General features: G+C 41.3%; 2 protein-coding genes across 11 annotated transcripts in view; both read right to left on the bottom strand.

Moving 5' to 3' along the window:
* Positions 1 to 6,955: 6,955 nt before the first annotated feature.
* On the bottom strand, positions 6,956 to 11,387 carry ly6pge (lymphocyte antigen 6 family member pge). The gene is made up of 3 exons (XM_067611101.1): positions 11,122 to 11,387; positions 8,963 to 9,079; positions 6,956 to 8,199 (listed from the first exon to the last, which is right to left on the bottom strand). Exons 1-3 carry the CDS (start codon positions 11,180 to 11,182, stop codon positions 8,006 to 8,008), a joined length of 372 nt encoding a protein of 123 aa, XP_067467202.1. The 5' UTR covers positions 11,183 to 11,387; the 3' UTR covers positions 6,956 to 8,005.
* A 577-nt stretch (positions 11,388 to 11,964) lies between these two features.
* tacc2 (transforming, acidic coiled-coil containing protein 2) overlaps positions 11,965 to 13,019 on the bottom strand; it is a 52,832-nt gene continuing 51,777 nt past the window's right edge. For all 10 annotated transcript variants that reach the window (XM_067609771.1, XM_067609779.1, XM_067609780.1 and 7 more), the window contains one exon: positions 11,965 to 12,944. In XM_067609771.1, coding sequence (XP_067465872.1) covers positions 12,879 to 12,944 — 66 coding nt within the window. In that variant the 3' untranslated portion in view covers positions 11,965 to 12,878. The remainder of the gene's footprint in view (positions 12,945 to 13,019) is intronic.

Raw genomic sequence — 13,019 nt, 5'->3', positions numbered from 1 at the left:
TCATTAAAAATTCCCCAGTCTTCCCTCCTCACTCCCCCTTCCCACCCACCTACCCCAACTACCCTCCTCCTCCTCCTCCTCCTCGTCCTCACCCCCCACAGAGAACAGCTTAGGTCATTACAGTCTGCTGTCAAAACCTGTGACCGCTCCGCGTTGGAGCCGCCAGGATTAAGGGCTGTGAAAACAAGAACAAGGAGGGAAAGGAGGTGAAAGCTGACAGAGGGAGCAAGGCCTTAAATATTTTCTCTTTCTTCCCTTCTTTTTTCCCTGCCACAGTTGACCGCGTGCTGATTCTTGCAGCTACTTTGCGGCGGACTGCACTAATGTGAAGGGATATGGAGTCACATGGAAAACACGGAGAAGGAAGCTGGTGAACTGAAAGTGTTCAGATTACTAGTTGTTCAGTAAAGGTGTCACTGTTCCTTGCTGTCCTATCTATAACGTCATGGAAAGACCCTTCAAAGAATTTTAATTCTCAGAATTGGAGAACAAAGACTTGTTCAGGTGATGTCTTGTCAAGAAAAATAACCAAGTGATAATATATTGAGCTGTTAATAGCAGTCTGAGATGCTGGCTTACTTTTAATTAATTCCCTGCTATTGTTCTTCCCTGCTTGGCATACTAAATAGATGGGGCTGATTTTTTTCTAACTTTCAACATATCTGAGAATGTATCTACTGTCCAGATGCTGTCGACCTCACAAATCTGGTACTGCAGATTGAGCTCTAGAGGAAGATGAAGGATGATGTTATGGGTGTATACGCACACACATGGGCATGTGTGTATTTTATTTGCATTCAGAAATTGTCAAGGTTGACAACAACAGCAAATTGCATTCTGAATCAGACACTCAGGGGTTGAAGGGTTGAGGCCGTATTCTTGCATCAGGCCTGTGTGTCTTTTTCTTTCACCGTATATAAGTGATATTATCTGAAAAGAGAGATCAAGCCATGCAGGTGTCAGCAAGCGCAGGGAGACTATTTGACTTTATCTCAACCGTTTACTTCTGTGCTGATACCATCAGGAATTTACAATTTCTCAGCTCAACAAAAGATCATCCTCTGCCTTCCCTATTTCACTGAGCAAAGTGCAACATCTCCTTTTTAAAAGCACCGGCCCCAACTGGATGCATTCTGTCCTGCTCTCCATATTAAATCAGCTCCAGCAAATTGGACAGCATAAAGCTGAACCCTGACTCCATTAGCCACCAACATTAATTTGAAATGAGTGTGAAATCATTTGCCTGTTTGGACCGGCTGTCCTGCGGAGCGGGCCTGTTTGGTGTTTTATTTACCGTCACCTCCATGCCCAGAACTCTGTTAATCCTCTGTTTGTGTTCAAACACCTTAGCTGGTTGCTCTGCGTCAGTCTGTCTCCATGCTGGCTGCTGTGAGCAGTCGGTCTAGCTAGCTGCCAGTGGAGCTGATCTGGCAGGCAGCCTGCTGTTGGGGACGATGCTTGATTCCAGAGATGTGTGACAGCGGATAGTGGATCAGTATTGTCTGTCTTCCCTGCCGCCCGTCTGCCATTCTGTCTGTTTTTCTGAATATCTGTCTGTCTGTTAATGTTTTTCTGTCTCTACATCTGTCTGCCTGCCTGTCGGTCTCTGAGTTAACAAGGATGTTTTTAACATCTTCATAAAAAGCTTATTTGGCAAGCTTTCTTTATTTGATTTATTCATGGCTGAGAATATTCTTAATCAATACAAAATTCATCTTCTGAAAGGATTAGAAGACTCTTTCATGAAAAGAGGAAAACTACAGAAAGTGTGAAAGCTTCAACACAACTTTCACTTTTCTTTAAATGTTCAACTCTGCTTTCGAGCTCTCGCCCCCTGTAGGCTGGATATGAGCACTGACTCTGTTCCATGGGCCCATCAGGGTCATCAGCAGGCCCCGTGTTCTGGTCCTCCCCCTCACCCTGGTCCTGAATGGTACCCCTGATTATCTCATAGTTTTGCTGGATATTCCCTCATCTCCCCTTTAAAAGGACTGCATTACTTCCAGCTCCCCAAACTTGTCAAAACCAATTTGCTTTCCTATTATTCCCTCAACTGATTTCACCATGACCCCTCCTCACAGCCCTCCCTCCACAAATCCTCGACCCTCCGCTTCCCTCAATCGAAACTCCCAACACGACCTGTGCAACCCCTAAACCTCCACCACCCCCATGTCCTGTGATTTTTTTTTTTCTGACCCCGCCCTCTTCTTTACCACTCTTATCTGGCTCTGTCTAAACACCGCGGCGAGTTCTCTTTCATGTCCTGGCAAACCTTTAGAGGGAACACAGCAAACGGCTGTGAATGAGCCCATCATACACACACTAACAGGGCTTTGTGCGAATGAAAGCCGACAGTGAGTCACTGACTACTAAATAAAACCTGTCTAATGGAGATCAACGAACCTGAAAAACGTTTGGTTGCCAGTGCGGGCAGCACTTTCACCATCATATCCTGCACAGCCCCTCAACCCCTCCCTACACCCACCCCATCCATCCGTCTCCCGTCAATTAGCGCCTCACCAGTGACAACACAGAGGATCTTCATTAGTGGAGAATGCTCAATTATATCAGTTGATATTCCTTTCCAAAACTAATTATCCCAGTTGCATGGTACGGCTGACTGAGCCTGCCCTCACCCCGGGGCGCAGCAGTTACTGATGTGATTTGGTTTTGGCTCCAAGGTCTGCTTTCCTCTCCTCTCTTTTGTTATCTTCTCTTCCCTCTTCACTCATTCAACACAATCAACCCCACCAGCGAGTTACCCTTCACAGTACAGCCCCCTCTACTTTTAAGTTGTTCATAATGACTTGTTATACTTGTATGATCCATTTTTTCCCCCACTAAAAGCAAAGAGCTCCTATAAGATCTTGTTCCTCCTGCCGGTAAGACAGGTAGAATTAGCAGAACTGTTTTAAAGCTACAAAAGGCTCACCATAAGAGCCCTCTCTCTATATAATCCTGCTCCTTTGTTCATCCTGTTGGGGATAACAAAAATAGACAGCAACAGCTATAGCTGAAACAGAAATGGTGCAAACACTGTCTTGTCATGAGACGAGACTGGGAAGGAGGTGAAAACTGCAGAAAACATATGGCGGAGACGCTAGATGCTGTATATTGGCTCGAAAAATGTTTACTTGGAATTTATCCACTAATGATGACAAACGAAATATGTTGTTCGTGAGGGAAAGTGCTCATATAGCTCATGACATCTGTTTGTAGAACAGAGATTTTTTATGTTACTGCTTTTCTTTCAATTAAAAACATTTAAAGGAAGTGTTGATGGTGCAAATAACTATCTTCTACATCTTACCAGTATGATAGATATTATAAAAGTCAATGGTTCAACATATGAACTGAGTTAATTACTGTCTGCAGGAACTTCACGGGAAGAAATTCACATAGTACGAATAAAAGAAAGACTTAGTTTCCTTTTATTTCAAGAACATTACTTCCATGCGAATCACTTTGTTTTACATTTCTTGAAAGGGTTTCATTAGAGGAAAGTGTCTAAACTTGCGTTACACTTTCTGGAGCCTGTGTTCCCTGTCAGCCTCAGGTCTCGGAGGGCTCCTCACTGCCCTCGAGCCAACCGGTCTCACAGAAGGTGGGCCATTTAGTCACATTTCAAAGTAGCTCAGGCAGGGGAACACACTCATTACACATAATTCTTCCTCTCCTCTCTCCCTCATCGCTCCCTCTTTAGTCCCCCCTCTCCCCCTCTCTCGCTCTCTCTATCTCTCCTCTTCCCTGTTTCAAAGACTAAAAGCCCTTATGGTCCTCCGTCCGGAGTCCGGAGGTAGATCACTTTAATTCTGCTTCACAGATCTTTTTCAAAAAGACCCAAGACCCGGAGACCTCAGAACCGGTGACCGTTGGGTGAACCCGGGCCGACCAGCCAGGACCCGGGCGCTTGTAAACACAGCCATCGTCTCACACGCTCTCATACCCCCCTCTTACCCCAACCCCAGTGCTTTTGTTCCCTCCCCACAATGGCACAAGCATTTGATGTTTGAGCAGTGTGTGTTCTTTTAGCTTGGATGTGTTTGTTTGTTTTTGCAACCACTGGTCATCATGTCTGGTGATATTGGCTGTCACTTGGCTGAGAGCAGCTGATCGATGATTTAAAGGTAGGTGACTGCCATGGACACACAACTCATTAGTTTTTTTTTTTCCACTGTTGGATATTCTGAGGGACTGCATCCAAAGCTCAGTATTGCCAAAACAGTCTGACCTGTCCTGGGACAACTCAAAACTGTTCTTTCTGTAGCGAGGGAACTGTCCTAGATGAACAGGTTTGCTTATGTGGGCCGGACCTGGATTCCACCGGTGGTTCATAAGTTCATTTCCCTGTTTGGGAGGAGCCTCCAACCAGAGCCATCTGCCTGATGTCATCATCCTAATTTACACAGAAGTGATTTTAGCGCAACCAAAAATTGATCATTACTGAAAAACATAGTAATGAGCCTTCGTAAAATACAAGTTTATATTTCTTGGGGTTTTTTTTTTTTTAGCTGTATTGACTTGTCTTATCAGTTCTTCTGCAACCTGCTCTCATTACAAAGAGGTCATGCAATCAATACACTGGGCAAATAAATATTGTGAGAAAAATGCAATGACGGCCTTAACAGACAATCTCACAACAAAAATATGGAAGCGTAACTATTTCTCAGAAAGACGTTGATCTTTCCAGGACAGCAGAACACACACACACACACACACACACACACACACACGCACACACAAATAATCACGGATATGTCAGTTTACGGGACATTCAGTGACATTCACAAGGAGTGAAACCTGTCTGGTTTGCTTTAGAAAACCACTGTAGATACAAGTTTTCTTCAATCTGTTACTTTCGCACAGCCTTCCTTAAAGGGCAGCTGGCTCATCTATTTGATGACTGACGGTGGGATTTGTGGTGATAATGTCTTCAGGTGCCAGAGGATTGGGATTAAACATACTCCAATTTAAACAGCAAAGTTGCCATGGTGATGACCTTCAGTTTTAGCTCAGATGGCAGACACGTGGAGAATACAGTGACTGGTGTTATTGTCCAGAGACGCTCCAATTCAGCGGGGGCTTTGGCCATGATTGCACTTTCAAATCCTCCATCAAATTAGAAACTCTGACCCAGACTATGTCTGTATCGGAGAAAAGTGTAGGTGACATTTCACACAACAGTCATGTGGCGGGGAAATTGCACAGTGCCCAAACAATCCCACTTCAGTGAATCATGACCGTAACACTGTTGAACAGTTTGAAGTGAACTATGAGCCCCAAAAGACAAACTTTAGATGCCCCCACCTACACCTCAGCAGCACCTTCACCCCTTGACCCCCCCGCCCCCATCAGCCCTTCAAGTTTGGGCAAACCTTCCCCTCACCGTCCTAATTAAGGTGAAAGAAGCCTTTCAAATAAAGCTGATGAGGGCTGACGAGGGGCCGCTCTCTTGGCTGTCTGTGGATTTGAGCACCCAGAGCAGGCTCCAGCTGAACAGGCCTGGAGACTCACGGTTTGGGGTCAGTGTCTATCCCCCTCGAGGGCAGACCGTTCACACTCTCACACCTGCCTGTCAAAGGAGAGAGCAGTAGGACATCACAAGGGTGAGTGGGGAAAGAGAGAGAGTCAGTCAAAGCAAGAAACTGTGGGAGAAAGTTGTTTTTTTTTTTAAATAAAGACAAACCCCAGCAGACAGCAATAAAACAGTGCAACTATTGACTCAAGTCAATCCCAGCGGCACCTATGAGGCGTGGTTGTTCAGTATGAAATGCAACAGTCTTGTAGGTTCAACTTCGTGTTCTGGAGTCAAAAGTATGGCTAGACTGCCTCACAGTGGAGGCTGTGTGAACTTCAAGATTAGACACACTTGGGAAAAAGATGGTTTTGACTGCAGACAGAGCTTCTTGTTATGCAAAAAGGTTGAGTTGATATGCATCATCTTGAAGATTCTAATAAGCACTGATTTGTTGATCCCACAGAGCTTTACTTACATAACATTTTCTTTGGTTTATGTAATATGTTGTATATTGTTAATACGTTGTGCTTTTTTTTGTTTTGTTTTTTGTTTTTTGGGGCAGTTTATATATCTGACACAGTCCAGAAATACGTCTAAGTAAGCTGTTCTGTAAGCAGTGAATGTTATCAGTCCAACAGGTGTCAGTCTTATAGCTTCTCCAAATACAGAATGATCATAATATGTTAACATGGTTTAGCATGAGAGCAGCTGTTCTGTCTTAGCTGTTAAATTTGGATTTGCAAATACAAGACACATTTGAATGCACCGGATAGAAAAAGGATGTACTAGTGCTCCATATTTAGTCATTTGCATATCGATATATTCACTGGAGAATATGTATACAAAGCTTCAAACATGGCCTTTGTTTTACTTGATTTACTCAATCTTGTTTTGGCCCATTCATACACTTACATAGACAACTACACACACACATTATCCTTCATAAAGGATTTGCATAAGAAACTTTCATTTGATTTTTTTCCTGTTAAAACTGCATAATTAATCCTGGTTCAAATAATTCAATATATTTTAGTTATATAAAGTTTCAAGTTATTCTTTACTCAATGTTGTAGTCAACCAAAGTAACGTTACTCGGATAACTACTCACTAAAAATACTCCATATGAAAACAAGATTAACTGACAATATATACTCACAAATGAAAAACATAAAACCCTCCAATTTGAAAAACGTGCCATAAAACCATAATAATTGATCATTTGAGTGGTAAGTTTATTAAGTACATGCATATGTACTGTGGGTTATTGTTTTTTAAGTGAAGTAAGAATAATAAAAGCATACGGGAAACATTTTTGTCAAGTCATTTGATAACTTTTGAAATTAAAAAAGAACGAGTTGAAACAATCTCACCCCATTATTCAGTTTTCAGCTTGTTTTAAGACTTTTTAGGACTAAAATAATTACATGCACACAGAGACACTTACAAAAAGACCTTTATATTGGTTGTATTTACATTGAATTATGAATGTCAACAGTGTTATCATTTGACCTGTACATCCAGTTCACATTACAATATCATATATACAGTAGCCTACTTTCTTTAGATTTAGATTTTAATACATAATGAGACATTTAAATACAATAAGTACAGTAAACGAATGCACACAAGATTTGAGTGTACAGTTTAGGATTAAATATGCCAGGACTACAGTAGCCTCTCCTTATGCACCACCCTCCAGCGAGGTGTGACTCTGTTTATAAACTCAGTAATGGTTTAAGTGACTTGAAACGAAGTGGATTAACCTCATCAGTGTAACACACCTGGCCACAGGCATGTAAAAGGCTTATGTGGATTTGCAGTGTTTCTTCACCATCTTCCAGAATATCTCACGCAGCTCGTCAGATGTGTGATTGACAGGTAGAAGGCTAATGATGTAACGACACACCAGATGATTGAATTCTTGGTTCCATATTTAGCCACAGTAACATCTGCTGCGACGCAGTATGTAGGGTAGGTATGAAAGAAGATTGATCCTGTAAAAAGTAACTCGGAGGGTGATTAGTAAAACTAAAGGAGATAGTTTTGCTACTTTTTATCCTCTATTTGCACAAATTGTGTGCTCAGCATCAAACCAGGTGGGGGAACTGATAAACTCAAACAGCACTCTTTAATGTAGGAAGCAAATAATAAATAATCTCTGCCTGTTATTTCAGCACTTCCCTCAGGATCTTCTTCTTATTGGCTTAGTGAAATCCATTGACAAACGCATCTACTTGAGTACCTCTTAATGGATTCAATCCAGCAGTGTGTGTATAATCCACACAGTCACACCTAGCACCTTGAACTATGTGCAGTAACTCCTTGATGTCTAGGTTCATGTTGAGATAAATAAGGTAAATAAAGGAGAAAAGTGAAATTGTAGTAAGGAAGGGTTATTAGGCATTGTTGTGGTAAATTAATGCAATAGTAGTTGGCGTTTGTGTAGCAGATGGATATTTGTTTGGATGATTAAGTTGAGCCGTGTGTCTACTTGAAAAAGCAGTGGAACAACAGAGGCAGAAGCAGCAGCAAATAGTTGAGCCCCTGCAGCCGAGAGGCAAAGTTTGTCACATTGCAGTCATCGCTGTAGCAGCAGTGAACTCTGACACCCGGTGCTCTGTAGCCCTGGCTGTTGGCCTGGCTGCAGAAGGACTTGTAGGAGCATGACTTCATCACCCCACCTGACAAACGGACAGAAATAGAAGTCAGTTACACTGGTTTAGCTAACAGCTGTCGTGCCAATATAAATATGATTTTGCTGAGTGACTAAAAGAGATGAAAGAGACAAAATGATAGTGAGTGCAGTTTGCTATGCATGTTAAGATTTTTTTTTTTTTTTTTGGCATTATTAGATAGCGGGCAGTGAAGAGGCAGACAGGAAACATAGGGATACAGAGATGGATTTGACATGCAACAAGGGATGTTGCAGTTATGTGGCATGCACAGTAAATATTCAGCTATCAGAGCACTCTGTTTCTTAAGTTTTAAGGTTTTGTACATACCTCTCACCATAATTTATGTATGGGGAAGCTGGTGCATGTACAATGTGGCATTCACAGATAGAAAGATGTCCTTCGCTGCAGCCCTACTTCTTCAAGGTTGATATGGTGTATTTTTATATAACAATCTTGCCTTGTGTAGCTCTAAATTAGAGTTGACTTCATTTTGCAAAGAGAAATTGTCTCGGTGCCATGAACACATGGTGTTCTAATTAAAGATATTGATCGAGTAGAAGTAGCAAAGCCCTTCATTCCCTTAAAAGCCTCGGACCCCCCTCTGATTGTGATGTGTCTCCAGACAGCAGCGTGCCCTCCATTTGTTAAACACACACATTAACACACGCAGATGCAATTAGAGTTGTCTGGTTACTCTGTCGTTGGTAGGAGGGAGGCAGAACGTGAACTAGATAAAGAGAGGCTACTACACTGTCACTGTTGGACTCACTGTCATGGCCCACCACCACAGCGCAGGCATCAGAGTAGGTGGGACAGGATTTGGAGCCTTGCCGGTTGCAGTCGTCGTTATTGGAGCCCATACAGGTATAACACTGCAGAGCCTCACCTGAGGAGAATAGGAAAGAAAAATACTGCTACAGCTCATGGTAACACACACACTAAAGCGGTGGCATGTTGAGAGTTTAATGAATCTCATTTATCTTTGTGGGGTGTAGAGATATTTAGCATCAAAGATGTCAAATACTGTATGAGATGAAAACATAGTACTGTGCTTTCTGTATGTTTTTTTTTTACCTCAGACATTCTATTTTGGATTTATTTTAAATACAAGCAAATCCAAATATTCAAAGATCAATAATATGTGAATAACTTAATTTTGAATAAATAAAAATCACATAAAACCATACAATTCCAAGATCCAAAAACTTGAGACATTTAAAGAAAAACACACACCACTGTTTTTAAATGCCAGTCCTATTATTCTTGATGTATTATGGATTCATAATCTAAGTCATGTCCTGTACTGCAATGTAACCACATCTAGGTTAGGCCAAGACTGACCTGATTGTGTTGCTTCAGTTGATGTGAACTGTTTATGATGCTAGAATAGGATTTTCCACCAAATATTGCAGTGTTGAGACATTGGCGCAAATGATTCTGGCATTTTAAAAACTGTATTACATCGCTGCATACTCAAGCTAACTCAGTCCCATTCATCATCAATTTATAGCTATTGTTAGTCAAGATCAAGCAGCATCTACAAGGGATATTTTTATCCCTTATCTACACTCGACTGATAGTTTGGATGAGCATGCGAGCACAGACACAGATACTAAATTCACGTTGTGAATCTGAAGCTGTGATGTTGACGCTGTGATGTTGTTCCAAAGTGAGAGAGTGGAGATAGAGAGCATTAATTACTCCCTTAATTCACAATAAATCTTCCCAAATCAAGCAAAGAATAAAACTAGTACCCTACTATAAAAACACATCTCTCTAACCTTCAACTAGAGCTTCAGCACATGAAACACTTAAATGTCTTTCTAAAGCTCTTTAGAGGAAGGAGTGGTTATATGAGAACTAGCTGACCTTTGAAATATCACTTTAACGCCTTCTTTTGAAAACTTCCATCCGTCTCCCAAATTCTAAAATGGCCCTTCAGAAACAGCCTTTAATGCTCCTTCTTAAGAGGATCAAACAGAGCTGGACTTATAGGAAATGCTGAAAGCTTCAAACATTTTTTTCTGAAACAGCACATCTGCTGTCTTGGCTATCAAAATAACCTCCGGACTTGTCTTTTATCATTCAGTCATGATGACAGGAGGACAAAAAAGTTGCTCAGAAAAGGCAAAGTATTGTCTCCGTGTAGATTTAGTAGAGTGAAATGCTCTGGAAGGGCAAAATCAACTTAATGAGACAGTGTCAGATACTTTGAAACATGTGGATCAATTTTAACAGTAAAACAATTAAGACAAGAATAGCAAATTAACATTTCTGAGCAGTTGGTCTATTTTCTTTGCTTGCTGTGTACTCCTCTGGGTGTTGACATGACATATAAATGCCCCCTGTTGTTTGTAGTTGACCCCAATCTATCCTCACAGCACAGCCGCTTTAAACACATGCTAAAAGTATTAGCCTCCAGGCCTATTAAGAGATTAGCTGCTGGGATTGCATGCTAGTTACAGAGCAGGATGACACACTGAAAGGAAGCAAAATTTAAGAGAATTATCAGAGAAATGAATGGTTATTAGCAATCCTGACATAAAATAAAGGGCTATTATAAGGTTTTACCGTTGGTGTATGGTCTTGTCAGAATTATAAAACATGCAAGCCTTTTTTGAAAAATAAAAGATTGCTGTAATGTTGTTGTTTCCAACATATACTGTATGTCCTCCTGTAATCTCTGAAAGCTACAGTCTAGTTTGGACTCAGGCTCCTGCCTCTCAGGTACAGGCTGAAATACAGAAAAATAAAAATGCAGACTATTCTTGAAAATTCAATGGTTTTAAGGGAGAAGAGTACCAAAAGGGAGACACCAACTGAGTTCAAATGTCAGGTGGGCAGAGGGAAGAGCAGTGATTTGGAGGGAGGAAAGAACTAGGTGAGGATAGAAAAAAAGAATATAGAGAAAGACAACCAAGTCCTTACTGTGTGTTGCTAGCAGGACCAGGGAAAGCAGGAGCAGAAGACAGTACTGGACAGCTCTCATGGCGCTGGTGGTCCTCGCACGTCCTGATCACACAATAAAAAGCAGGTTGTTTGCTCCTAAAGCCCCCTGAGCTTAATCTGAGCTATCAGATGAGCTAATATGCCTTCCTGCACTGACCAGGAGATTAGCAGCCCCTCCACTGGGGTCCACGGCTCTGTCCTGAGCTTCTGTAGTTGCCTCCTCAGCCTGAATAGGCAAAAGAGAGGCAGCGATTCATCCTGTGGCTCTCACCTTACTACTGTGCTCTAGCCACACCCATCCTGGCTCTTTCCTGTCTTGTCCCTGTGTTACTTACAGTCCTTACATCACCCTGCTGCACTTACCTTGACCTCTTTTTTCAGCAGGTTTGCATCAGTTTACATCTGACTCCTCCTGCGCGGTTGGATTATTGTAGCTAGTAGTTTATTGGTTATTATAAGAATAAATATACAGTGTATTATGTTTATTATACTCACATCTATTTGTAATCCTACTTATGGGTTTATTTCCTCCTAAACACAATTATGTGTAGATATTTTTTGGGGCCAAATCGTCATTTCTGTTTTTTCGAACTAGCTAAACTACACCATCTTTCAAACTACAGAAGTGCCCCCTGGGATACATGAAGAAAAAGAAGAGAATAAACTCAAAAACAAAGGTCTGTAATGCATCACTGCATCATTTACACACAAGCAAGATCACCCATTGACATTGACATTGTCAAAAAATCTTAATCACATCTGAATCCTGATTTACCTGGTGTCATCTCACCATGCAAGGAAATAACATGAATAAATCCAGTATGCTGTATTGCCATCTTTTATTGCACTTTGTAAGCAGATGCTGTACAGTAGCTGTGCAGAGAAGTTATTCCTCAGTGTGACACAATGACCATAGCAGGACTAGGACAAATCCATCCAAAAATTAAATTACTCCTGGTCACAACTGAATACGGTCACAATTACTTTGCTTTATATCAAAATAAAATCCAAAAAATAAAGTCCCACGATTTCATCGAGAAAGCTATGACAAGTATGACAAATATCTACAAGGTTACATGAGGGAAGCAGGTTGAAAATGGCAGAATAACTCAAAAATGCAAATGAGTCTTTTTTCATTCTTGGAATTTCCTACACAAACATTAATAATACAAGAGTCTCTTCCTCTCTCACATGCAGTAAGCTATTGTGATAGTTTGTATTCTCTTAGTGGTGTATCAACATTTTATGAATGAATCTTAGTCTCTGATACTCTTTTTCAAAGTCTATCTTTCTCTCATATTAAGAGGAGACAACAACAGGAGTGGGTAAACAGTCTTCTCCCTCAGTGGCTGTCATGGCAACATCATTATAGATAATTTAACCCACAAACAATGCTCGCACTTTCTCATCATCATACACACACACACACACACACACACACACACACACACGCACACACACACACACGCACGCAGACACACTCATTAATGATATGGTACATTTTCTAAAACTTTATACCAGACCCCTGATACAGTACGATACACTGACACATCAAAAATGTACAGAGTGATTAGGAGGAAGCCATTCCTGTGCATCCTGTATACACAAAGTCAGTAGGAAATGTATCCCCCAAGACCACTTTGGCCTTAAATGTCCATCAGTCCTTGGAAGAGCAGTAAAATATCTCTGATCAAAGTAGTTTTTTTCCTCCTTCTGTGTGAGATGAGGCGAGGCTGCTAACTCCTCCCCATCTTGGCGATCAGCTCATCACAGATCTTTGTCAACTCCTCGATCTCTTTGTTCTGTAAAACAATGGTTAAAAATTTACAATTTGTGTGCATTTAAGCATGGAGGCTGGCACATGATTGAGCCTCAGA

Source organism: Thunnus thynnus, chromosome 14 (genome assembly GCF_963924715.1).
Source record: "Thunnus thynnus chromosome 14, fThuThy2.1, whole genome shotgun sequence".
NCBI classification, from domain to species: Eukaryota; Metazoa; Chordata; class Actinopteri; order Scombriformes; family Scombridae; genus Thunnus; species Thunnus thynnus.
The sequence above is the reverse complement of the archived record's forward strand: the minus strand, read 5'-3'. Positions and strand labels throughout refer to the sequence as shown.